Source organism: Hemicordylus capensis, chromosome 2 (genome assembly GCF_027244095.1).
Source record: "Hemicordylus capensis ecotype Gifberg chromosome 2, rHemCap1.1.pri, whole genome shotgun sequence".
NCBI lineage: Eukaryota > Metazoa > Chordata > Lepidosauria > Squamata > Cordylidae > Hemicordylus > Hemicordylus capensis.
Window position 1 is genome coordinate 250,033,603 of NC_069658.1, and position 26,962 is coordinate 250,060,564.

Genomic DNA, 26,962 nt, shown 5'->3' on the forward strand with positions numbered 1-26,962 from the left:
TTAATCATTCCCTTGGTGGCTTCTTATCCTGCGGTGGTGAGGCGCTGGGAGAGCGGACATGAAAACCAACCCTTTTATTGGGGGATTGTCCAACCACAACGTATCAAGACACAGCCTCTGCATGTGTGCATGAGAAAGTGAGAAAGCTTTTAACTCCTATTAACAGGCATCATGGGCTTGACTGTGCTGGGGTTGGATCGGGCCAGTTGCTCTCTCCCTGCTAAACAAAAAGAATCACCACTTTTAAAAGGTGCCTCATTGTTCAGTTAGCAGGGGACTACGGATACCCTTCAAGTCTAGGGGTACTAGAGTATTACTAGCATCCCTAGTCTTGAAGGGTTAGTCCCAGGGTGTAGTTCGAGACCTCCTGCCTCCCCCTGCCACAGCCATGCTGCTTGTAAGCAGTCTTATTGAAATTAATGGGACACGTTTACTTCAAATGGGAGAGTAACTTCAAAACATTTATCTCAGTGGGAAAACTCATGATTAACTTAGTCTGGATATCAGACAGTGACTAGAGAGTAACCTATTTAATAATTGTAGCATTTAAATTTGTGCGTGTACACACACACACACACAACACACACACAAACTCTATAGGGTACCTGAGCTGAAGGTGTGCAGCTGAAGGGTTACACTCGTTTACAAAGCTTGGAAACCCTTGCTGTAGTATTTTTAACTAAAATAACAATCACCCTCCTGGCCCTTCTCTGTAGCTACTTTCAGGGTTGCCAACCCTCCAGGATTTGTTAGGAGTCTTCAAGAATCAGCATCAATCTCCAGGTGACTTTTGTAAGCAGTCTTCGTGATTTGAATGGCTTGGTATTGTGAAAAATAGAGGGAGGGGCCCCTCCAGGAATCGCTTCAGTCAGAATTGGCAACCCTGCCTGCCTCACTTCTACCACAAGTTGTGTAACAATCCTCTGACACACAAAACCTCCTTGTTTGTTTGTTTGTCTCTTCCCTCACAGGTCCATACCATGGGGAAGCCACCAAAAGCGATTCTCTTCCCTCTGTTCATCTTCCTGCTGGGAGCCTCTTGGGGGGCTCATGTGCCCCATCCCCCCATCCCTTCCAATGCTACAGTTTTCTCTCATGTCTATACCATCAAGCTGGCAGGGGATGGAAAGGAGGGGGAGGATGTCTCCCTCGCACCGCAGGAGGCCCTGGGGCCCCCAGGCTCCTCACGGGGAGGAGGCCTCTACGAACACACCCTGGAAGGGCCTGACCAAGAACACGTGGTTTTCACCCACCGCATCAACCTGCCTCCCCAGGCCTGCGGTTGTTCACCTGGCACCGAGGACATACAAGAGCTCTTGAGACGGCTGCAGGCGCTGGAGAATGAAGTCCGGACGCTACGGGATACCTGCCAAGCTGGGGGAGGCTGCTGCCCTGCTGCCTCCAGTACCCAGGCTAGTACAGGTGAGGAAGAAAGTGAGTGGCTGAGCATCACTGGCTGACATCCTGACTAAGCGTGCAGCTGCATGTCGGGACAAAGAATCCCCGTTGCAGGGAGCTTTCTGAGCTTTGCAGCACCCAGCACACAACAGTGTGTGCAATTTTTCCCCCCCCCAGTCTTCCCTTTCTCGGCAAAAGCTCTGCACCATCCCCCCCAAATGTCCCTGAGGGCTCCATGACCCTCAGGGACATATTTCTGGGTGCCACAGGGCACTTCTGAGGAAGGAGAGATGGATGAAACCACTCCCTTGTGTAATAGACTCTACAGAGCTAAGGAAGCTCTCTGCAGGAGGGACAGTTCCTCTCAGCACATGGCTCCACACTTAAGATGTCATTCTCCACACTTAAGGTGTGCAATATATTCATTGAACGAACTGGACATGACAGGAAGTATGCGAAGCATCTCTTGATTTTGCTGTGGCTGCAGGATACTGCATTTCATTATTGTAGAGCAGGGCAAGGGGAATGAGTGCACAACCCTTTGCCCACAGGCTGTTTCCTGATCAAAATCAACTCCTCAAGCTGTTTTCCCACACAAAGGGCCAAAAATTCAGGGTCTCTAGCTTGTATGGGGCCCAGGGTGCATATAGTTTGTGGGCGCCCCAGGATGGATCAATATTGTTCCGGTCCTATTGGAACTAGAAGAGTCTGTTGTTGAGCTGCGGCACAGACCTCCTGTAAGCACAGGGCCCTGGGCAACGCCCCCCCCCCCCGCCGCCCCTTGCTTCAGTAAGCCCTGACTGGATTGCACACCTTTTCCCTGCTGGAAAAATGGAGTTGGAAGTCAAATGACCCATGAGGGAAGGGTTCATTTATTTATTAATGGGACTTGTGTCCTTCCCTTCCTCTAAGGAGCACAGAGTAGTGTGCACAGTTCTTCTTCCTCCTCTTTTTTCTTTACAACAACCTTGCAAGGTAGGTTAGCCAAGAAAGCATGACTGGCCCAAGGTCACCCAGTGAGCTTCATGGCTGAATGAAGATTTGAACCTGGGTTTCTCCAGTCCTAGTCCAACACTAACCACTGACCATTGGTGTTGGTTAAGCACCACTGTAATCGCCCCAAATTCTGGCTTGGTGTGGAAACAAGCTGCATTTTTTTTTGATCTTTGGAAAAGTAGCTCAGCATAGCTCAGACACAACCCAGGGCCAACTTACCACCTCTAGTGCCTTCCTGCATTGAAAAGGAAAGGAAAGGAAAGAGGAAAAACTAGAAAACAGAACTTTGGGTAGTTTGGCTCTGAGTAATTTGAATTATTGACAATGAGAAATTTCTCAATTTCCCATTGTGGAGCTATCAAAAGTTTGAAATGAAAGGTGCCAGAATACAAACATACTCTTTGTCTTTCTTAGAAGTCTTGCTCCTTCATCCAAGATGTTTCTGAGATTGGTTCTTCAGTGGTGAGGGAATTGCACTTTACGTGTGCTCAGATTAACTCTTCCTAGATGCTTTTTTCCATGTTCCAAGCATTGAAAAAGGATTCCAGGGCTGAGATTTGGCCACACCCTGACTTAGATTAGGCCTGACTGATTGGGATAGGGGTTTTACAAGAGAATTATCAGATATTGGCTTATGGTTATTGCTTTGGCTCTCTTATTATTGTATGTTTACCATATGCTGATGTATTCTGCTGCCCCATGCAATCTGTTTGTATTGCGTTTCATGTTTTATGGTTTATTGTTTGCTTTAATTTGTAAGGCACTTTAAAGGCCCCTGGCCAGAAAAGCCACCTAAAAATACTAGCATAAATAAATAACTCAATAACTAACTAAATAATTAGTGCTTTTGGGCAAACAGGACAGAAACACTGGCCAAAATGTTGAGCCAGCGTTTTCGACCCACTGAGGCTACTGTGCACACGAAAGCCAGCCCCAGAGGTGTTACGCAAGAGTGCAGTTGTGCGACTAGTTAAAATAGCACACAGGCACTTGGAAATAGAAAGGAACAATGGAAGTAGCACTATTGTATGCAGTTGCACAACTGTGTTTTTGTGAAACACTATCAAGGCTGGCTTTCACATGCACAGCAGCAGCCCCATCGGCTTGGAAACACTGGCATGGCCTTGCACAACATGTCAGCCAACATAGAGAAGCTGGGTGACTGAGCTTTTCATTGCTTTCTTCCCATCTTTCTCTCTCTCTCTCTCCTTATTTCTCTCATTTCCTCACCTAGGTCAGACAGACATACGCACCTTGTGTTCACACCATGGCTCCTTTGATCTCTCTCGCTGCCTGTGTGAATGTGAGCCAGGTTGGAGCGGCCCTACCTGTGCTGAGCAAGCTTGCCCAGGCGGGTGTGGTGGTGCGCAACGTGGCAAGTGCCTGAATGGGCGATGCCAATGCCGTCCTGGCTACTCTGGTGCTCGCTGTGAGGAGCCACCTTCCTGCCCGGACGATTGTAATGACCAAGGCCGTTGTGTAGATGGACGTTGCTCCTGCTTCCCAGGATATGTTGGTCCTTCCTGTGCTGACCCAGCCTGCCCCCAGGGTTGCCGGGGTCATGGTCAGTGTGTGTCAGGGCGGTGTGTGTGTGATCCTGGATATTCTGGACTTGATTGTGGGACCCGAGCCTGTCCTAGCAACTGTAACCAACGTGGAGAGTGCCGTAATGGACGCTGTGTGTGTCAACAGGGCTACTCTGGGCCCGACTGTGGGACCCAGACCTGCCCTAGCAACTGTAACCGACGTGGAGAGTGCCGTGATGGACGCTGCATTTGTGAGCAAGGTTACTCTGGGCCCGACTGTGGTAACCGGAAGTGCCCTAGCGACTGTAACCAACACGGAGAGTGCCGTAACGGACGCTGTGTGTGTCAACAGGGCTACTCTGGGCCTGACTGTGGGACCCAGACCTGCCCGAGCAACTGTAACCGACGTGGAGAGTGCCGTGATGGACGCTGCATTTGTGAGCAAGGTTACTCCGGGCCCGACTGTGGGACCCGGACATGCCCTAGCGACTGTAATCAACGTGGAGAGTGCCGTAATGGACGCTGTGTGTGTCAACAAGGCTACTCCGGGCCTGACTGTGGAACACAGACCTGCCCGAGCAACTGTAACCGACGCGGAGAGTGCCGTGATGGACGTTGCATTTGTGAGCAAGGTTACTCCGGGCCCGACTGTGGGACCCGGACATGCCCTAGCGACTGTAATCAACGTGGAGAGTGCCGTAATGGACGCTGTGTGTGTCAACAAGGCTACTCTGGGCTCGACTGTGGAACACAGACCTGTCCTAGCAACTGTAACCGACGTGGAGAGTGCCGTGATGGACGCTGCGTGTGTGAACCAGGCTTTACAGGCCCAGCGTGTGGCACCAAATCCTGCCCTAATGACTGTAGCCAGAGAGGGCGCTGTCTTAAAGGAGGTGTGTGTGCCTGCCACAAGGGATACACAGGACCGGACTGTGGACAGCTGGCATGTCCAGAAGATTGCAGTGGCCATGGAGAGTGCCAGAATGGGGTGTGCCAGTGCCATGATGGTTATTCTGGAGATGACTGTTCCATAGGTAGGTCGCAGTATCTCTTATATAGGTTATAAAGGAAGCTGCCTTATACTGAGTCATATCACTGGTTCATCTAGCTCAGTATTGCCTCCACTGACTGGCAACAGCCCACCAGGGTTTATTAAGATAGATGTTTCTCAGCTTTCCCCGGAAATGCCAAGGACTGGATGTGGGTTCTTCTGCATTCAAAGCAGATGCTTCTTCCATTGAGCTACAGTCAAATCTCTTATTAAATCTCCTGAAATCTCTGCAGTCTAGCAGTTCGTCATTGTATTAATTAATTATAATATATTTAATTTAAAAAAAATACTTAAATGCCACTTCTAATTTTAAAAAAGTTCTCTGAGTGAACACAGCTAAAGGAATAAGAAAAAGAAAATGGTTTCCTGTCCATTTCTCCATTTCACTCATAGAATTCATTCCCCTGGAAGTTTTTCATATGGGGCTTTTTAAGCCTTTTAACTCGCATCTCCTCTGGAATGGAGGTGGGTGAGTTCAGATATCAGCCAGATTTACCCCAAATTTACCCCAGATTTACCCCTGTGAGTTATCGGAGAGCAGTTCACACACAATTTGGGTTTCTCACAGCACATTAGAGTGTAGCTTCATTTATATCCAGGGTAAAAAAATCCACTATTCATGTTGGGTTTTTGGAACAACTTCGAGTTTGGAGAAAAGCCTACCAGTAAACTCGCGGTAAAGCTTGCTGTCTGTAAAAGTCCCTGAATAACCTAATGCTAAAATGCTGGTGCTTTGAGCAAAACCCGGAGACTTGGCAACCTTCTACCTCATTTTAAGAAGGAAAGTGAGGCTGCAGGGTTAGGGTGGGTGCAGGGCCTGTTTACAGACAAGGGCCTCATACTGCAATAAACTAATGTGGCTACTTTTGGGGAGTTTTGTTTCTCTTCAGCTCAAGGAAGGGGAGGGGCAGTCAGCCTTTCCACTGCATGGGGCTTTCCCATCAGGGGCGTATCTAGGGTAGGGCAGGCCACTTGAAGGGGGGTGCAATTTCTTAAAATTAATTTTTTTAAAAAAAATTGGCCACCAAAAACAAAATGGCCACTGTACATGCTCAAATGGCTTCTGTGAGGCCCTACCCCATGCCAGGGCTCACAGAGGCCATTTGAGCATGCGTGGCGGCCATTTTGTTTTCAGCGGCCATTTAAAAAGAACAATTATTTTAAAAAATGGCCACTGCACATGCTCAAATGGTCTCTGTGAGGCCCTAGAGGCCAGTGGGGGGAGGGGTAACCTTTGCAGACCCCCCACCCACAGTCTATAGGAAGCCCCCCAAAGGGGCTACAGGTTAAAAAATAATAATTTAATATAATACGTCAATGTACACATATGCAGTTTGGCACTATGTACAGAGAATCAGGGCTAGTGAATATTGAGCTGAAGCTTATGAGCTAGGATTGTATTCATTTGCTCTACTTTGCTTCTTATGATAAGTGAGTTAAATGTGATGTCTTAATTTTATGGCTATTAATGGTGAGTTTGTCTTTGAATCCATGTGAAATCCTTAGTATTAAGGCCCACTGGGAGTTTCTTGCTCTCTTTCTCTCATTTTAACTGTCTTTCTGAAAGACTAGAATATATTCCAAGCAGTGACACAGTTTACTCTGCATATCCTTTAATTATTTTCAGAGTATCTGGGAAAAGCCAAATTCTCCATTTATTTTTAAAACTTATGTAATAGTGATGCTACAATGCATAGTAGAGAATTAGATAGGCACTTCTGTTTAGTTTTCCAAGTACACCTCCACATAGTATTTGGGTATTTCATGAGCCCCAGCATACAGATATTTGTAGTTTTCCAGGATTTTTTGGTCTGGCTATGTCCACTGGTAAATAGTTTTTGAAATTTTAAAAGATTAACGAGCTTGACTTGTATTTTTCAGCTGACAGTATGGTAAAGTTATCTGAAAGATGGGTGTCAGATGTTTGGACAGGGGGTGCAATTTCAGTGCTTGCCCTAGGCACTATTTTCACTAGATACGCCTCTGTTTCCCATCGTTCAAGAAGGGCACTGCCTTGGGGAGGCTTCAGGGAGGATAGATATAAGCAGAGGAACAAAGAAGTGTTGATCTCTTATTTTGCTCCATCCCACCCACCCCCAATCCCAACCTAAACAGAGATCCCATCCATTGGCGTCCGTGTGTCTAGACGAGACGAAACATCTTTCCGCCTGGAATGGAATCGCCCAGAGACATCTGTGGATGGATATGAGATCCATGTTGTGCCTGTGGTAACTGGCTGCACTTTGGGACAATGTGCTTTGGGAGAAATCGGGTGGGGTGGGATGAAAGTTGTGGAGATGGGGTGTTTGTGTAGGGGTGAGCCAACTTCATCCAGTGGGCTAGGGTACAATAGACCTATTCACACATGATGTGAATGATGCTCCATCATGCTGTAGTGGCATTTCCAGTGCATTCCAGAGGGGAAATGATGGTCCCCCTTTCAGTCCAGAGGCTTAGGGTCATTTGTTTTCCTGGAATGTATCAGCAATGGAACATCATGATGTAGTGTAATTTCCTGGGTGCATTCTGGGGGTGAGGGAAGGAAGATGGCACCCAACAGGAGCCAGCCCCTGGAAAACGCTGCAGCACCTTAAGTGTTGCTGTTACTACCACTGCAGGCACAAGCACATCCTTTCATTCATTCATTCATTCGTTAGTACATTTCTATCCCGCTCTTCCTCCAAGGAGCCCAGAGCAGTGTACATGGTTATGTTTATCCTCACAACAACCTGGTTAGGCTGAGAGGGAGGTGATTGGCCCAGAGTCACCCAGTGAGTTTCAGGGCTGAGTTGGGATTTGAACTCGGGTCTCCCCAGTCCGAGTCCAACCACTACACCCTCTGCTGCATGCTCTTTTTTTAAAAAAAACACCTGTTATTGCAAGACCCCAATTGAACACTTTCAATGAGAACAACTTGCCAAACACCTCCCTGCTGTTTTTACTGCCTGCAAAAGGAGTGGTGAAAATGGGAATAACAGCATTATAGAATATTAAAGTTGGAAGGGACCTTTTAGGTCTTCTAGTCCAACCAGCTGCTCAGTGCAACAAACAGCAATAGTATCCCTGTAGCATCCCTCCTACCCCGTGGCAGGAGCATTGGATCAGTCCTAGTGTTTAGCTGTGGTCCTGGCGGGCTGGCGGCACAAGAAACCCTTCGCTTGAGTCCACACCTCCCTGCCAGAAGTCCCCTAATGCTAGCTTCCTGCAACAGAAGCTTCTGGGAGAAATGGCTGACTTCACCAGACAGGGAATGTCTTGATTTGGTCAAATCCCAATGAGTATGTGAGATCAGTTGACCTTGCCCTTTTGTATTGTGAATTCATTCTGCTCATTTCCCTCCAACACACAGGAGGATCAAGATGCAGGTGTTTCTGTACGCCTGCCTGGTGCTGAGACGGCCTTTGAACGCACAGGCTTGGAGCCAGGAAAGGAATACACAGTCACCATCCGGGCAGAAAAGGGACAACGCTACGGGCCCCCCGTCTCCCAGACCGTCCATACACGTATGTAGCCTGGAGCAGTTCATGTCCATGTGTGTCTATGGGCTCTACTCAGGTCTGGGTGGCCTGTCTGGTGTGTCTGTAATTTCCTTTCCTATTTTCTCCTGCACATTCTTGCAAAGGGCTGACAAAGGGATGCTTCGTAGAGGAGTCTAGGGCCAGAAGCCTAGTTTGCCACATGCTCTAATCTCTTTATGAATGGACAATTCTTCTCTAAAGAAATGGACTGCAAGTTTTGGGTGATCTATCTATCTATTTATCTAGGTGGTTAGCTATCCATCTAATAAATTTGTATACCACCCAATACAAAAGTCTCTAGGTGGTTTACAGCATAAAACAAACCAAGAATTTAACAGTTACATAAGAACATAAGAACAGCTCTGCTGGATCAGGCCCAAGGAGGCCCATCTAGTCCAGCATCCTGTTTCGCACAGTGGCCCACCAGATGCCTCTGAGAAGCCCACAGTTAAGAGGTGAGGACATGCCCTCTCTCCTGCTGTTACTCCCCTGCTACTGGTACTCAGAGGCATCCTGCCTTTGAGGCTGGAGGTGGCCCACAGCCCTCCGACTAGTAGCCATTGATAGACCTCTCCTTCATTACCATGAAGTTAAAACATATACAAATTGCCACAACTTCTTCTCATTAGAATTTTCTTCTTGTCCTTTTGAGGAGAGGTCCACTCTTATCATATTCTATATTTTGGGGTGTGATTTGGAATATGATTTTAAGCACATTCTGGATATTGGATGTACCTCTTAAACCGATTTCTGCGTTAGTGTGGCAATTCCATGTTGGGTATAGGTGAATTATTACTGATATACTAGTATCATTTTTACGTATTGAATCCATTTTTATATATAATATTATTACAACCCCATGTATAATCAGAATATTATCACATATATGGTTCTTTGGATTCTCCTTGCATTTTGATTGTGTATTGTGAATCCATTACACTTTCCCCCAGTCTTTTTCCTGAACATCCTGACATTGTTCTGGTGTGTTCCTTTATTGTATGTGGGCAGGTTTCACCTGAACGCTGCTCTGTGTGGTCTATATAGAGTATTTGGGTTGTGTGTAGAGTGATCATTTGGACAAGCTGCTCCCTCACTCCCCCCACATGATAAAACGAATGTTCTGACCAGATACTGGGACATCGGAGAAAGATATCAGGATGGGCACATTCTCAGCATGTTTCCCTTCTTAATTGCATGTGCTGGTTTGAGCAGGGAAACATTGTCCAAGATGGCCCTGTGATATTTTTAATCCCATTCCACCTGTAAGGTGCTCAGGAACCATATACACATGGTTCTCCTCATTCTCAGAACAATCCTGTGAGGTACATGAAAGCCAGTGTGATGTAGTGAAGTAAATGTTGGACTAGGTCTGGGGAGACCCACATTCAAATATTCTTTTCCTTATGGGTGAAAAAGGGGACACTTCGGGGAAATTTTTTTAGCACATCTTTAATAACATTGTAAAAGTCCCCACTGGCCATTAAAGATCTTCTTGTCATCTTTTCATCAAGGAACCCCTGATATTTCATTATTTTGCAATAAAAGAAATAAAAAAGAAAAAAAATGTGGCTTGCATTATCTGTAGCCTTCCGACAATGGAAGAAGGCCATCTCTGTCTCTATCTATCTGTCTGCCCGTCTATTTCATTTATAGACTGCCCATCCAAACATGACTCAGGGCAGTTCACAATCAAAAATAAAACCATTTAAAATATTAACATAAAACTCATTAAAAGACATTAAAACCACTTAAATACTATTAAAAGCCAAGCTGAAAAAGTATGTCTTTATGGCTCTCTTAAAAGCCTCCAAGGATGATAGATCTCTTATTCCCACAGGGAGTGTAGAGGTTCCACAACTTAGGGGCAGCTACTGAGAAGGCCCAGTCTCAAGTTGCTCCCAGATGAACTGGTGGCACCTGTAGATGGACCTCTCTTGATAATCTTAATGAGTGGCAGGGATCCTGCAGAAAACTACGCTTTCTCAGGTAACCTGGACCTAAGCTGATCAGGGTTTTAAAGGTAATAACTAGCACTTTATATTTTGCCCAGAAGCATATTGACAGTCAGTACAACTATTTAAGAATAAGCATGATATGAGCCCAATTCAGACATTATGCTGTACAGATGTCTGTACACTCCTGCATGTGTTTGTGTGAATGACTGTACCCGCGGTCTCGTTAAAGGTGAACCTGGATACAGGCTCTTCAAATGCATGGTGTTGATAGGAAGTGTGCTTTTGTACCTGCAGTCAACATAACATGTGAATGACTATACCTGTGCACACTATACACTCACTGTATACGTGTTGAACATAATGTGTGAATGGGCCTCTGGGTTACCCCGGAGACCCATCTGGCTGTTGCATTTTAAACTAAGTGAAGTTTTCAGGCTATGTACAAAGGCAGCCCTACGTTGAGCACATTGTAGTAGTCAAGCGAGGGGGTTACCAGTTGATTTCCAGACTGCGCATGTGCAGAAGCCATGGGCATGCTGGCGCCACACAGGGGGCACCTGGGAGATGCCCTGCTGGCATGCGGGCACAGCTGGGGGAAGCGCCCAGTTGGCAGCAATGGTGGTGAGTGGAGGTACAAACATGTTCTCCTCCACTTTAAAGGGGCCGTGTAAGCCCTCAATTTGAAAGTGCCTGTGATTCGGACAGCTGAATCGCATCTTGGCACATCCCTACCAACTGATCTTTGAGCTAGATCCATGGTTTTCCAACTTCCTTCCTTTAGGGAACTCTTTCCCCATTGACTTTTCTGCCAAGGAGCCCTTGTGTGGTAGAAGATTTTGGAGCACATTCTAGGTTATATTGTCAGTTTACATGCTGGCTGCTCCTACTGGGCCTCAGCATTGCCCCTTGTGAAGAAAGAGAGCAACCTAGAACACCCCCAACCCTCTCCTGCAGCTGTGCAATGCATGGAAAGATTGGGTAGTAGTGGGCAAACTGTCTGTCAGGGAAGCTTGTCTGCCATCTTCTCATGGAGAAGCTGTTGCCCAACTTCTGACAAACCTCTGGGTTTCCTGCAACCTGGTTTGAAAGTCACTGGACTAGAGCTGTGACTTTCAGACTTTCTACTTCTAGAAGTGCTTTCAACACTGACTCATAGGAACATAGAAATACTATACTATACTGAGTCAGACCATTGATCTATCTAGTTCAGTATTGTCTACACTGAGCGCCTGCCACAGGATCCCCAAGCTGTTTATTTCAAATTCTGTGTTAAATCCTCAATCTCATTAACTGTATATCCTGTTATGTGTTGAATTGGTGCATCCAAGTGACAATCCCCATTTTTAAAGCACTCTGCCTCTCTTTCCCCTCTTGTCCCCACTTCTTGCTGCCTTCATTCTTCACAAGCCCATCTTCTAATCAGCCTTGTCTCCTCTATATCCCATTTCCATGCCCTCTGCCTTATATGTTGTCTCATTTCTTCCAGGGATTGCACCTCCCCGAGGCCTGAAATTATCCAGTGCAACAGAAAACACCCTGAACTTGCACTGGGATCCACCCACCACCCGTCCTGATGGCTACATCCTAAACTACGTGCCTCTGGTCCCTACTCGGCCCACCCAAGAGTCCAAACGCCTGGAGCTGCCTGCAGAACCTGAAAGTGTCACTTTGGAAGATCTGGAGAGTAGGACCCGATACCGGATAACCCTGGTTGCCCACCAGGGTGGTGAGAACAGCCGAGCCACCAACATCGTCACCAGCACTACCGGTAGGGCATTGGGGTGAAGATGGGGATTGGTGTAATCACTTGTTTCAGTCCATACTGTGGGGACCAGAAAGAGCCTGGCTTGTGGGCTCCAGAGGTCCCTCGATGGCTGGAAACAAAATGCTCAATGACATGGACATTTGGTGTGGGGATCAAACATAAATTAAAAATTAGGGTGGAACTAGAGGTGACAAAGGACCTTCCAACAAAAATGTCAATCCTGTGTCAAATTCTCCTTTTCCTACTCTATAGCATGTGTTGTTTATATACAGCACTTCAACAAAAAGAAGTTATCAAGGAATTTTACACAGTAGAAGACATTATACATATTGGGGGAAATAATAGGAAGAAGTGATTTCATTTTACCTAATGCTTATTTTATTTTTATTATTTTTATTTTACACAGTCAGACAGGTGTTATTGACTGGTTTGTTTTATCCAGACATCGAGTTGTTGTTGTTGTTGTTGTTATTTCCATATCGCCCTTCCAAAAATGGCTCAGGGCAGTTTACACAGAGAAATAATAAATAAGAAGATGGATCCCTGTCCCCAAAGGGCTCATAATCTAAAAAGAAACATAACATAGACACCAGCAACACTACAGTCACTGGAGTCACTAATTTTACCACATTTGAATTCCACTGAGGGCTGAAATGAAAATTCTCATAAGAACATTCATTTTGAAATTGGGTGGTGGTGAAAAGAGATCCCAGTCCTTTATCAGTTTAGGAGTCAAGATTCACAGGGGTATAACATCCACACTCATTCCTTCTAGAGGCTGGGAACTGCCTTTTTTTTCTTATGCAAAAGCCCCCGTACCTAATGATACTATATCATTAGGTACTCAGTCATTAAGTGAAAAATTACAACTGCTAGTTGTTGGGAGGAGGAGCTGGTGTGTTATATGCCTACCACTGTGATTGTCTCCACCTCTGAAAAACCCTCCAACCCCAGTTTTTTCTCCCTGTGAATGGGGTGGGGGATATGGGAGGACCAGTTCTTCTTGGCCCTAATTCCACCCTTCTGTCGAAGTATCTGACACAAAGGTAACCCATTTTTATCTTCATAAACATCCCTCTGAGGTAGGTAATACTGAGAGGTAGTGGCTGACATGATGAGGAAAATTAGTCAGAGTAATCTCATTGACATTAAAAGGACATTAGGCAATGTTTAACTTTTCCTTTTAATTTCAATGGGACTACTTTGAGCAATTTTCCTCATTCCGTCAGCTTCTGGTTTGTTGTAGGAACCTCATGGATGAGAGGTGATTTGAATTTGGGCCTCCACAGCCTAGGCAAACACTTTGTCATGTATACCACACTAAGGCAATTCACATAATGATAAATAGAGTAGGACAAGTGTACTATTTTTGATCGTCAATGAAGAAAAAGCAAGGTAGGAGGGGGATAAAAGTGATTGTGTGTGTCTTGTGCTGGGTATGAGGGCTCTGTCCTATCCAGCTGTTGAATGAGGTAGAAGGAAAACACATGGAATCATTTCCTCCCACTCCTACCTTGCTTTTCCCTGCTGGGTGATCAAAAATCAGGAGCATGCATAGGTCCCAAATGTGAATAGGACACTTGTCCTGTGTGAAACAGGATGCTGGCCTGGACTAGATAGGCCCTGGGCCTGATCCAGCAGGGCTGTTCTTATGTCCTACCCTATTGAGGATTGTGAGAGCAGCCCTACTGAGTCATAGTCATGAATCAAGTTGGAAAAGGGTGATTGATTGATTAAAAACCATCAAGTCGGTGTCAACTCTTAGTGACCTCTTAGCGAAGAATACACGGGTGGATATTTATGAAGACAAATGTAGGGATTGTGCAAAAAAAAAAAAAAATTAGAAAGTGAAATACGAAGATAATTTCAGAGTTCCTGCCAAGGAGATACTAAAATTTGAAGAGAATTTTCTCAGATGGTTTCTCCACATCCTCTGATATGTTTAAAATGACAGGGGTGTAAGAGGCAATGACAGGTTTTCTCTATACAGTTAAATTAGTCTACTACACAGGACATGACCTGGAAGATCTGTGGTCAGGATCACCTGCTTTTTAAAAAAAAACAAAAAAAACCAAACCCCCCAAAAAACTAAATGGCAGGTCCACACAGCTGCTTGAAGACTGGCTGAAGGAAGGGGCAGGTTTAATCATACAGGACTCCATAGGCTTTCCCTCATGAAGCTAGTAGTAGTAGTAGTAGTAGCAGCAGCAGCAGCAGCAGCAGCAGCACTACTACTACTATGAATATTTATATACCGCTCTTCAACCAAAGTTTTCAAAGTGATTTACATAGAAAAAATAAATAATACATAAATAAGATGGTCCCCTGTCCCCAAAGGGCTCACAATCTAAAAGGAAACATAAGGCAGATACCAGCAACAGCCCCTGGAGGGATGATGTGCTGAGATTGGATACAGCCAATTGCTCTCCCCCTGCTAAATATAAGAGAATCGCCACTTTGAATGGTGCCTCTTTGCTCGGTTAGCAGGGGTAACTACTCAGTTAGTAGTTTTTTGGGGGTGCAGATTTAAATTGAGGTTATGGCATAGGATGAAAAGGTTAAATAGAAAGGATTATTATGTTTTCCACTGTGTGGTTAGCAGCAGCAGCAGGTGAAATAAATCAGAAATACAACATGAGATGAAAGGGTTACATGGAAAGGGTTTGTTTGCTGCTTTGAAAACTTTGGCTGAAAGTTAGCCTAGAAATCCTTTAAATAAAATAAGAGGGGGGAAATGCCCCTCCCTCTCTCACTAGTACTTCCCAATTTTTAAGGCAGCCATTAGTGGCACTGTCAACTAGGGTCCAGTTTTGCTCTCACAAAGGACTTCCCATGGTGACCTCCTAGGCACTATAGTAGTGCTAGACCTCTGAGAGGTCTGGAAACCATCACAGAATTGTTTGGCACCCTCAGAAAACTAAAATTCCCAGAGTTCTTTGGGGAGAGACACCATGATAGCTAACCTGGGTATAAACTGTGCTGCATTTCCAGCCTTGAAACAGTAGGATGAGTGAATCAAAAAATGAGTGAGTACGAAAGGATGCCTGAAAGAAAAGTACGAGATCACCTGCATCAGTGTCTTTTGGAAGTCTTTCACTAAATGGTTTTCTTCTTTTTCTTCCCAAGGATTTCCTCATTTCTTCTTTTCCCCCAGCTACTGTGGATTATAATCTCAAGATGGTGGATGTTTTTTATCTTCTCACTTCTCATTCATCCCTTCTTTTTCTAGCCTACAGGTCTTGAAAGGTCAAATGGAAGCATTTGATGAAGGGGTCAAGAGGGCAATGTGTCGGGCGGGGGGGGGGCTTGAGCTAACTTTACCTCTTTTATTCCTGTGAATGTGAAAACTCCAGAGGCACTAAAGAGAATGGAGTAGTGAGCATGTCCTTTATATGGGTTGCTATTTCCATTACAGGCTGGTTTTGAGTAGTGGGGAAACAAGGAAGTTGAACTAAGTTGGGGCCTTTTTTTTCCAGGTGGCACCACTTCCTATACGTCTCACCTCCTTTGTAGGGACTTGAGCCATTCAAAATTTGGGGTTAGTTCTGGTTCAGGTTCTTCGGTATTTTTGAACTCTCTGGTTCAGACTCGCATTCTGGCTTGCATTCTGTGCAGCGTGCCTGCAGAAAAGTCATCTTGGAGCTCAGCCAGTGTATTGCTGAGTGGGGAAGCGATTTTTGCTGCTCTCTCCTCCCTCCAAAAATACTTTTTGGCTTCAGAAATGTGATCCTGAATGCTACGCAGAATGTAGCTTTAAAACATAGTTTGGTAAGCAGTTGATTCAGCCACTGTGAAAACTTCTTTGGATACATTCCATGCAGAACAATATCAAACACCTTTGCTTACAATACGATCCTACAAATTGAATGCAATGATGGCTAACTTGAGCAAAAATATTGGCTATGTTTTTTTAAAAAACTGTTTAGTTCTGCATTTTTAAAAGACTTTTACAAACAAAATACATGTAACAGGTTAAAACAACCAGGAAAAATAAAACATTAATCATTCAATTGAAAACATTATTCAACTGATTATTGAACCACTTCCTTTGAACTGGTCACCATGTTTTATACTTAAAGGTTCAGTTCCAGTTCCGGTTCAAAGCAATTAAGAAATGTTAGGTTCAAGTTTGGGTTCTGGTTCACTGAAGAAACCTCTCTGAATCAGTTTTGGGGTTCAGATTCAGATTTGGTTCAACTTCCTGCTCCTTTCCAGTCTCTCCTTTACCATAACTACCTCCATTTTTGATCCCACCAGCACCAGCACCAAGGCAGCCAATCCGTCTCTACACAACAATGTCCCCATCTTCCCGTCCATATCCTGTCACTTCTGACTCTGGTCCTGGGACCAGGAAGCCAGGCGCCAGACCACCCACAGACCACAATCCACCTGACACCCCCTCGGTCAGTGACCCCTTTATGAGTCACATGGTGCAAAACATCTCAGCCAAGCTTTCTGTGTTCAGTGGGACTTTCCTTGAGCGCTTGGAGAGCTACCTCCGTACCATCAAGTTCCGTGACGACAATTCCATTCCGAGCGTGGCCAAGGCCATTTACTTCTACCTGATGCAACGGAAACCCAAGGAATTCCAAGAGCTTGACCAGTTGTTTAAAAAAAGAGAATTCTTCATTGGGGATACAGATAGTGCCTTCTCAGAAGGATATCCCCGTCCAGATCACACCAAGCCGACCGTGCTAGCCAGCTTCCCAGGTGGCATTAAGGTGTCCTTGGATGGTGTGAAGAGGCACTCCGACTATGTGGTTATCCGCTACCACAATACAAGGAGTGGAGAAGAAGGAGAGTTAGTGGTGCCTGGAGACACTTCCACAGCTGTCATCACTGGGTTGGATCCTGGCACAACCTACAAGCTGGAGATCCACGGAGTGGTGAAAGGAGTTTCCTCTAAGTCGTACTCCTTTCTAACCTCCACAGGTACCAGGGTTAATAGGATGGCAGTCTTCCAGGGTGGTTAGCTATCTTCTTAGACCTGTAACCATACCATTACACACTTCATCCCTATTGCCACCAAATCTTTGACAAGTCTGCTTGGCGCCCTCATGCAGTTGAGTACTTAATCCTGTGTTGCTTTCACATTCTGCAGAAAGTTGTTTGAACACCAGCCTGCTAATTATAGCTTCCACTCAAAACAAAAAGCGAAATATTGTTGTGCTCCTTGCCTATATTGTCGTTACGTGGTTGTCACAGTGTCCACTTGCTAATTATCTTCTTCTTCCTCTAGTCAAACCATTCAGTTACTTGCCATCCCAAAGTTCGTTCGTTCTGTTTGTTCCCGCTGTTGCCGCTTCCCGTAGCCATTGTGCTTGTCTGCAGTCTGTGTATGTTCTTTAGAAGTTCGACTGAAAACTTAACTGGAGTTCTAATGAACGGGGAATGGGTTGGGGCTGGGGTGACCCTTCCGTGAGGCATAGTGAGGTGTTCGCTTCAGGGACTGATGTGATAAGGAGTGCAGGGGGAGGCAAGCCCTCACCCCCAAGATGCACCTGCCCACAGATGGGGGTGTGTGCTGTCATATTATCCTTCCAGCTACAAAATGGCTTGAATCATCCATGGGTTGGTGGAAGCCTCTCCAAGCTGAATTCTCCTGATGTATTTGCTTGCAGTCTCCTTCTTCCATCCAGCCTCATGTATTTATAGTCTCTTTGTTCAAACAGCTCACAGTTATGGGCTCTGTCAGGTTTAAAGGCTTTGGGGGGGGGGCGGGAAGAGAGGGAAGGTGGCAGTAAATTGCTCTAATTGTTCACTGGCCAAACTTAAGATTTACTGCTTTTTTTAAAGTGCCGCTCAAGCACAATTTCCAAAATTTCACATTTAAAAATGTTAGAATTTCAAATTTATGTGAAATGTTGTAATGGTGCTAATTCTTATGTGTCATGTGATTTCCACCACCCGCTCCTTTAGCTTGTCCTGTGCTATGCTTGGTCAAGATTGTCTAGATGCCTTTGTGTTTAACTGCTTTATTCTTCCAGGCAAAGCGGTCATCCTGGCTCTTGCTTTCATGTTGCTTCCGTGTCACTGACTGATTTCTTTCCCACAGTTTCTTTTGCAGTAATTTTGGCTTCTGCCACACATCCATCAGACAAGCTCACAGCTGCTGCTACTATCCACAGCTTAAACTTTTAAGTACCCACCTTGAAATTAGTGAGGATGTAATGTGGGTTTCCTTTCTCAAGGAGTTGCTTCCTTTGCCTGGGGATTGGCTGGGTGAAGAGAGTGTATTAGGATATATTCTCTTTTAGATGTGATCAGGTCTGATATGAGTTTAGCCAGTATACCTCTCAGTTGTCCTTGACTTGCACTTAATTTTATGTTGCCCAGCTTGCTCTTGCAGTGGTGCTCATTGGGATGAAATCTCAAACAAATTCTCCTATCTTAAATTGCCTTACAAAACATGTGCATATTAGAGGTGATCCAAAATGGGGGTAGGGGTAGGGTTTGTACAAATATTTTCAAGTCCTGAGAAAAGTGCCCACTTTTTTCCGTATTGGGGATTTAAAAGGGCACAAAGCGTTTGATTATTTAGAGCAGGGATTCTCAAACTTGGGTCCTTAGGTGTTATTGGACTTCAGCTCCCATAATCCCCAGCCTCAGTGGCCTTTGGTTGGGGATTATGGGAGTTGAAGTCCAATAACACCTGAGGACCCAAGTTTGAGAATCCCTGGTTTAGAGGGAGGGCAATGTGATTACAGAATATCTGAATTGACCTCCCTCTGAATTGGCTTTGTGATTATCTACAAAGCTAAGGGCACAATGATTGAATCTGATACATTGATTATTGACTTAATTAACTCAACATTATTGTCTTGGTTCCTTAGAGCAGTGTTTCTCAATGTTTTTGGAGTCATGGACCAGTACATTCTTCGTGTGTAGTAAAGTTTCCCGGACCAGCAGTTAGTATAGGGGTCCCTCCCACCCCACCCGGCCCCCAGGCCCCCCAAAACAATTTTGGGCCGGTAGGGGCCACCACCGGGAACTCTCCAGAGCTCAATCCCAGGCATTATCCTCATTGCTGGATAATGTTCATTTGAGGAAGCTAAATTAACGTTATCCAGCAACAAGGGCTGCCTGCCTAGAAATGAGCTCTGGAGAGCTTGCCCAGGCTCCGTGGATCCCAGGCCCCACCCCTCTATGTGTGAGGGACCGGCACCCTCATGGACCAGTACCCAACAGCTCACGGACCGGCACCGGCCCACGGACTGGTGGTTGAGAAGCACTGCCTTAGAGGGACTTGATTAGGGATGGCTTTCCTCTGAAGCTAGCATTGCAGAGGTTGCTTGAAAGAGGTCTACCCCAATCCAACTAGTAGTTAAATGTGTGCAGAAGTAGTGAAGATATTGTGAAATAACCCCACTTACACAATGGAAGAAGAGTGGGATACAACTATGATGAATTAAACACAAGAGGCTAGCATTAACACATTAACTCTAGGGTATTTGGGTGTTTGTTTGTTTTAAGCTCAATGAGTAACATTTGAAACTTCTAAAAAAAATTAAAAATCAAATATTGAAGTTCTGTTGCATCTCTGTCGCAGAGACTGGAGCGCTACTGAAATGTACTCTCAGCAACACACATCTCAAAGGATAAGAGCTGTCCCATTCTCCACCAACAGAAGCACTCAGATAGTCTTCAAGAGCAGCCCCACATAGAGTGCACAGTAGTAGTCAAGAGCTCTTCTTTCTATTGTTTTAATATCCAGGGAGTAGAGAGGTATGCTGGCTGGCTTAGAACTGGGGAGGAGGAGGGTTGAGCTTCTAGAAAGGGGGTTCTGGTTCCCTCACACCACATTTTTTTCCCTTCAGCTCCAGGTTCACCTGCACCTGCACCTGACAAGATCCGAACTACTCCTGGTCCTACTCCAACCCCCAGAATGCCACTGAGAGACCTGACAGCAGCTGACGTCTCTCCAAATAGTTTCCGTGTGATTTGGTCAGCCCCACCCAATTCCTTCCGCAGTTTTTCCCTTCAGTATAGGGATCCTAAATCCAGTGAACCCCCAAGGGAAGTCAGAGTACCAGGGAGTGAGAGAAGTGTCAATGTGATGGGTTTAAACCCCAGCACTGAATATGAGCTGCAGTTACACGGAGAGAAGCCTAGTGGGAACTACAGTGCTCCACTAACAGCAAAGATATCTACAGGTACTACTGTGCTCCCTGAATTTACTTTACTGTGACTTGCAAACTCTCCCCCACCCCACCGCTTTTCTGTAGACTGATTGCAGAATACAAGAAAACTGGATTTTAGAATTCATATTTCTTCTGCATTTTGTGTGTTCACATTAATAGGTTGTGCACATGCGCACAGCCATGAACCGGAATCTTCCAGAGCTTTCCCGTCCAGTGTGTTTTGATGGTAAACCTGCCCCCTTGATTCTTTTGTGACCCACATAGTTTCCTCTGTCTCCCAGGAAGGTTTCTGACTCATCTCTCCCCACTTTTCTTCCAAATAAATATTTTGATTTCTAGAAGTTTCCAAGGTTTAACCTGATACACTTCCATTTCAGTTCCATTTCCTAGGATTCTAAAATGCTGGTGATGCTTAACAGATGTTGAAGACAAACAGTAGGGTTGGGGTGGCTTTCTTGCTTGTGCTTTGCGTGCTTTGTGGGGTCGAGGGATCTGGCTGGCTACTGGCTGGCATCCAGACTAATGCTGCACTAGTACAAAAGAACATAAGAACAGCCCTGCTGGATCAGGCCCAAGGATGCCCATCTAGTCCAGCATCCTCTTCTACACAGCGGTCCACCAGATGCCTCATTCATGCAAAGCCTCATTCCAGGGAATGATGCAAAGCCATCTGCTGTTCTTGTTGTGCAGTCACGATGCTTGCTCAAGTGGCTCAGGACCACAAGATATTGAACATCCACTCAGCTACATGATTTGCTTATTTGGATGCATCTTTGTTTCACCATACTAGTATGGCATTAGTCTGAATGTTGCCACTGTTGGAAAGGAGCATGTGGCCAGTTCAGCTTAGTTGGGTTTTGTCTCACTTTATCCAAAATAGAAAAATTATAGAAGGCCGCTAGACAGGGGCAGAGCCACCATTGTGCGAATGGGTTCAAAGACCCCGGGCCGCCAATGGAAAGGGCCACCAAAGCCTGCAGGGGGCATGGCTCGGCCTGAGCGAACTCCCCACACCTGGGCTCCAGAGAACCCTGAGTGAGCTCTCCCCTGTTCTTTATAGGCAGTGTTTGGTGCCTGACACCCTTTTATTTCCCTTTCTCTCCCTACAGTGAGGGAGAGAAAGGGAAATAGGTGTTGTCAGGTAGCAAGTGCTGCCTGAAATGACAGGGAAGGCCTTGCTCAGGCTCTCCGGAGCTCGAGGCCATGCCGCCTTTGTGCATGGGACAGTGCTAGAGGGGCCGCCATTTGGGTGGCTCCACGCCTGCCGCTAGATGGCTTTTTAAAAATTAGGCTCAAACTAGATGTGGTTTTTAGAGGCATGCTTCCAGGTGGAAGTACCTCTTCTCTCTGCCACTTCCCTGCACAAAAATACCCTGCAGGTGACCTTGATCTTGATCAGGTTTGTAACCTGAGAATCTTATGCTTTCTCTCCAGACCTCAACAGGAAATTATCTCTCTCTAATAACTATCGTTTCTTTCCCAAGATTTTCATGGAATTTTAAGGAGTCCTGCTTACTGTATTTACCTGAATCTAAGACTAGGTCTCCCCCCGCCCCAAGTTTTTTGAAATTAGAAATCAGGAGATTGTCTTTGAGTCCTGTTTCTTTTGAGTAAATGCAGATGTAACCTGTATTTAACCTCTAGTTTTTAAGGCTGTCGTCTTAAATCCAGAGTGGTCTTTGATTTGGGTAAATACGGTATGTGCAGGACCCCTAGCCTGTCAAGCAATCATCTTAATCTTTTAGAAAACACATTTTAACAGAAAACAGATAACACACAAAATACTATTTTCTAATTTGTCGCAAGTACCAGTGTGTGCTTCACTAAACGGGGGGGGGGGGGAGCAGTGATGAATGGCAAAAGGAATAGCCAGCAGATTAAAGGGGACTTATCCCATTGATAAAAGAGAAGAATTTCTCAAAAGAAAGAATATTTCAGTTAAGAATCAACAATTTCTCCTGAAGGCCCTCTGGAGAAGGCACGGCTTGACCAGGCAATGGAATGCATTCCAAGATGGGATCAAGCAGGTTTCCCTAGGAGGGGGCGTTCCACAGTGCTGGTACTACAGCTGAAAAGGTCCTGCACCAACTGGTGCTAAGGGAGGGGGACATAGAACAGGAAGTCTGGTGTTGATTGGTGCCAATGTATGTGTCAATATGGGTCATCCAGGATGTGCCACCAGTCAGTCTGTCTACCTCAATGGGGGGGAAACTCAGGAATTAACCCTCTGTTCTCCCCACCAGCTTCCTTCTCACATACTTGAGAGTTTAGCAGCCATCTTCCTCTCCCTCTCTCATTCATTTTTAGCACCAGAGGTGGAAAGAGAAAAACCCAGCCTGGGAGAGCTCTTGGTCTCAGAAGTCACAGACAGCTCTGCCCGCCTCTCCTGGGATGTCCCTACAGGGAACTTTGACTCTTTTGCAATCCAGTATAAAGATGCTGAAGGCAAACCACAGTCAGTCTCTGTCGAAGGTGGCTCTCGGGAAGCCACTGTCTCTAACCTGGTACCTTCCCGGAAATACAAGTTTAATCTCTATGGACTCATAGGCCGCAAGCGAGTCGGCCCCGTTTCCAAGGAGATGGTCACAGGTGAGCAACAGTTCCCATTGATTTCAGCCCACTTTTCAGTTTCTGAGTTGGGATTTATTTGTTTGTTTGTTCTTAGAATTTGTACCCCATTCTTCAAGCAAAGCTTCTTGTAAAGTGTGCCGTTCAGTTGATGTCGACTCCTGCTGCCCACAGAGCTCTGTGGTTGTCTTTGGTCAAATACAGGAGGGGTTTACCATTGCCTCCTCCCGCGCAGTGTGAGATGATGCCTTTCAGCACCTTCCTATATCGCTGCTGCCTGATATAGGTGTTTCCCATAGTCTGGGGAAACCTAGCAGCGAGGATTCGAACCGGCAACCTCTAGCTTGCTAGTCAAATCATTTCCCCGCTGTCTTAGGGCAACTAATAATCTTGAAAGAAACCATGGCTGCCATACAGAGCAAGGGTGCACAGGTGTAGCAAGGGGGCAGCCTAACAGAACTGCCCAACTAACTGCACTGGTGAGCCAGGGAAATGGCAATTTTTGATGCCCTCCCCTTCCCCAGGAAGCCAGCTTTGCCACCCAAAAAGATGTATCTGAGGGTTGCACAGCCTCTCCAGCTTTGAGAGTTATGCGTGCTCCTGATTTCCAGTCGTGTGTGAGTTAAAAGCTAGGTTGGACGAGGGGAAAGTGATTGTGTGGGAGGTGAGTCCAGGCTCCAGCAACCTCATCCTACCCAGCACTTTATTTCATTCATTCATTCATTCATTCATTTATATACCACCTGATATCTATCTCTCTAGGCGGTATACATAATCTAAGTTACAATCTTCTTTATATTTATTTCTTTAAGATGTACCCGTGGCTAATCTCATGTGTGGGAGCTCCATCGAGAGTTCAGAGAGCTGCCAGATAGTCACGGGGCCAGAGAAAGAATATGGCGGTGGTGATGGTGGCCACCTGCCTGAAGAAAACAGTGGCGGATGTCCAAGCGGCTACAACCAGTGGGCAGGCACAAGCAGGGCAGGCGATGCAAAAGAAAGAGATGCGCGTGGGCAGGGAACAAGAAGAAGGCGGCGGCAGGCAGGGGGGAAAGAAGACAGTCGGGGGAGAAGACGGGCGGGAGCGGGCAGGCAAAAAAGCGGCAGGGGTGGGTGGGTGGGGTGAGAAGGCGGCGGCGAACTGGGGATGCAGATGCTCTGCGCCGGATCAACTAGTATAAAATAAAACAATTGAAACACGTGCACAGTTTAAAAACAATTAAAAGCAATTCACAGAATAAAACAAAACAATTTCACAGAGTAAAACAACTAAATGGTTTAAAATCAGCTTTAACTAAAAGCTTGAGAAAACAGGTGTGACTTTCAAAAGCAATCAGAGAAGCTGTTATTTTGGCAGGGAGTGCATTCTAAAGCCCTGGGGCAGCCACAAAGAAGGCCCAGCCCTGAATTGACACCAGAGGAGCCAGTGGTAACTGTAACTGGATCTCCCCAGATGATCTTAATAGGCAGCAGGGTTCATGGCAAAGGAGGCACTCTCTTAAGTACCCTGGACCTTAGCCATTAAGGGCTTTATAGGTATTAACCACCTCTTTGTATTTCTCTCAGAAACATATCGGCAGCCAGTGCAATTCTTTAAAAATTGCTGTTATATGGTCCCTTTTGTTTGTCCCAGAGACCAACCTGGCTGCCCCATTCTGTACCAGTTGTAGTTCCCAGGCTACATACAAAGGCAGCCCCACATAGAGTGCGTTACAGTAGCCAGGTCTGGAGGTTACCAGCATATGTACTACTGTTTTAAGGTCTTTGACCTCCAGTCTCAACCCCATAGCCCACCCAAAAGCCAGTTTGAAATGGGTCTAGATAATCAGCTTCCTCCAAGACTGTCTGGAACTGAGAGGCCACGACCCCCTCAATCAATTTGCCCAACCATGGGAAATTAGAGACAGGCCAGTAGTTGCCTAACTCTGCGGGCGGTTCAATGTAAGTTTTTTCAAGTATGGTCTAATGATAGCCGCCTTAAGACAAAGAGTCATCCTACCCTCTCTCAGAAAAGCATTTATGTTTACCAGACCCTCTCCAACAAGGAGGAGAGCTGGCCTTGTGGTAGAAAGTGTGAATTGTCCCCTTTGTTAAGCAGGGTCTGCCCTACCGTAGTTGCATTTGAATGGAGACCACATGTGAGCACTGTAAGATATTCCCCTCAGGGGCTGGGTACGCTCTGGGAAGAGCACCTGCTTACTTGCATGCAGAAGGTTCCAAGTTCCCTCCCTGGCATCTCCAAGACAGGGCTGAGAGAGACTCCTGCCTGCGACCTTGGAGAAGCTGCTGCCAGTCTGTGTAGACAATACTGAGCTCAATGGACCAATGGTCTGACCCGGTATATGGCAGCTTCCTGCCATTCCGTGTATATGTTCCTAATCTGATCGTTAGATAAAATAAGCCAAGTTGGGCAAGAGTCAAGAGAGCACAATCCAAAACAGCTTGTCCACATCCGCAGGAGTCACAAACTGAAAGTGATCCAGTTTGACCACATAAGAGGAGGTGCTGGATACCTCCATAACAGACACTCCCTAATTGTAGAATCCAATCTGGCCCAAAACGAAGAGAGTTTGTCTGCAGAAAAAAACATTAAAAGCATCACAGTGGATAACTGATTGTTCCAAATTTGGGTTCGGGGCGGGGGGGGGGACTCATACTAACCCTCTCACAACCCTAGACAACTCCGCTGGATGTGAATTTGGGGATGTAATGCGGGCAGAAAAAAATTGCTTCTTTTCCACGCGTATTGCCAGAGCATAGATCTTCATATGTGCTCTGTTTAGCAACCTGTTAGATTCGAGACTTTCTCCATTTGTCCTCTTGTTGCCTACCTCGCTGTTTCAACTCCCGTAATTCTTCTGAATACTATGGGCCTTTCACCCAACTTATTACCAAAGTAGGAGTAAACACTGTTGGAACCTGCCCCTGCCTCCCACACAATCACTTTTTCTCTTCCAATCTAGCTTTTAACTCATATATGACTGAAAATCAGGAGCGCGCACAGCTCCTGAAGGTGGGTAGGATGCTTGTTCTATTCATTTAACAGCCATGAGAAGAGCCCTGTTGACTGGGAGAATTGTAGCTTTATTTGATGAAAGGAGCACTCCCTTCTCATTGGTTCAGCTGTACAGAGACCACAGAATGTTTAAGAATATTCCAATTTTTCAGAAGTTTCAGAATAATTGTTGGCCTATAAACCGCAGGGGACAGATGGGCCTAGTGATTGGAAAAGGTTTAGAAGAGGGAGGAGGCAGCACGATTAGTAATCAACGGTAGTGTGAATGAGTTCTGTGTGAGAGAGTTTGGTACATCAGTGGGAGGCTGGTGGCGGCCCATGTGCAGAAGTTTAATTTTAATTCATTTAATTAATGTTTGGTACATCATCAGTGGGCAACATGAATAGGTGGGTGTGCATGAAAGTTAATAAAGGTACAGAGACAAAGAAGGTAATAATGAAGTAATAGTGGTGGTATATGGACACACCCTTTTATTCAGTAGGCAGTCAGGACAGAATGGCCTATCCAGTAGCGTAGGGAGGCTGGTGGCAGCCCTTAATTCAAGGCATTTGGGAATGTATTGGAATTTTTGTTGCTTCCAAAATGTTCTTATTGTTTCCTGCTGCTGGGTAGTCCTTGCCTATAACCAGGACTGCATGTGTAATGATGTGCTGCAGTGGCTGCATATGCTGCGGTGATGCACATGTGCTGCATGTGCTGTGATGATGTGTTGCGGTGGCTGCCTAAAAACCACAGAATGTGATATTGCCGCTGGGTTTTTGAGAGCCTTGGTTTTTGTTGCAAAACAGCACGTTTCTCTCCCTTACGGTTTCAAAGATGTGCTTGGACACATGTAAACAATCTTTGATACAATCTCAGAAGCTAAATAAAATGTCCACTGACTGGGGGTGAAACGTCAATGCCTTTGTGGCTCCTCCTTCCCATGGTTAGCAAAACCAAAAATAAATGATGCAGAGTTAATTATGCAGAGTAATAAGGGAAAGTGGGCAAACATGCTCTATTTGAATAACATATACTGGTTGCAGAA

General features: G+C 45.7%; 1 protein-coding gene across 4 annotated transcripts in view; it reads left to right on the forward strand.

Annotated features, from left to right (window-relative positions):
- The window catches only part of TNXB (tenascin XB), a 161,882-nt gene that overhangs the window by 43,592 nt on the left and 91,328 nt on the right, over window positions 1-26,962 (forward strand). For 3 of the 4 annotated variants that reach the window (XM_053291372.1, XM_053291373.1, XM_053291374.1), the window contains exons 2-9: window positions 972-1,422; window positions 3,629-4,954; window positions 7,087-7,199; window positions 8,321-8,474; window positions 11,931-12,212; window positions 16,467-17,141; window positions 20,027-20,362; window positions 22,658-22,939. In XM_053291372.1, coding sequence (XP_053147347.1) covers window positions 981-1,422; window positions 3,629-4,954; window positions 7,087-7,199; window positions 8,321-8,474; window positions 11,931-12,212; window positions 16,467-17,141; window positions 20,027-20,362; window positions 22,658-22,939 — 3,610 coding nt within the window. In that variant the 5' untranslated portion in view covers window positions 972-980. The remainder of the gene's footprint in view (window positions 1-971; window positions 1,423-3,628; window positions 4,955-7,086; window positions 7,200-8,320; window positions 8,475-11,930; window positions 12,213-16,466; window positions 17,142-20,026; window positions 20,363-22,657; window positions 22,940-26,962) is intronic. The other variant, XM_053291375.1, reaches the window with a different exon arrangement.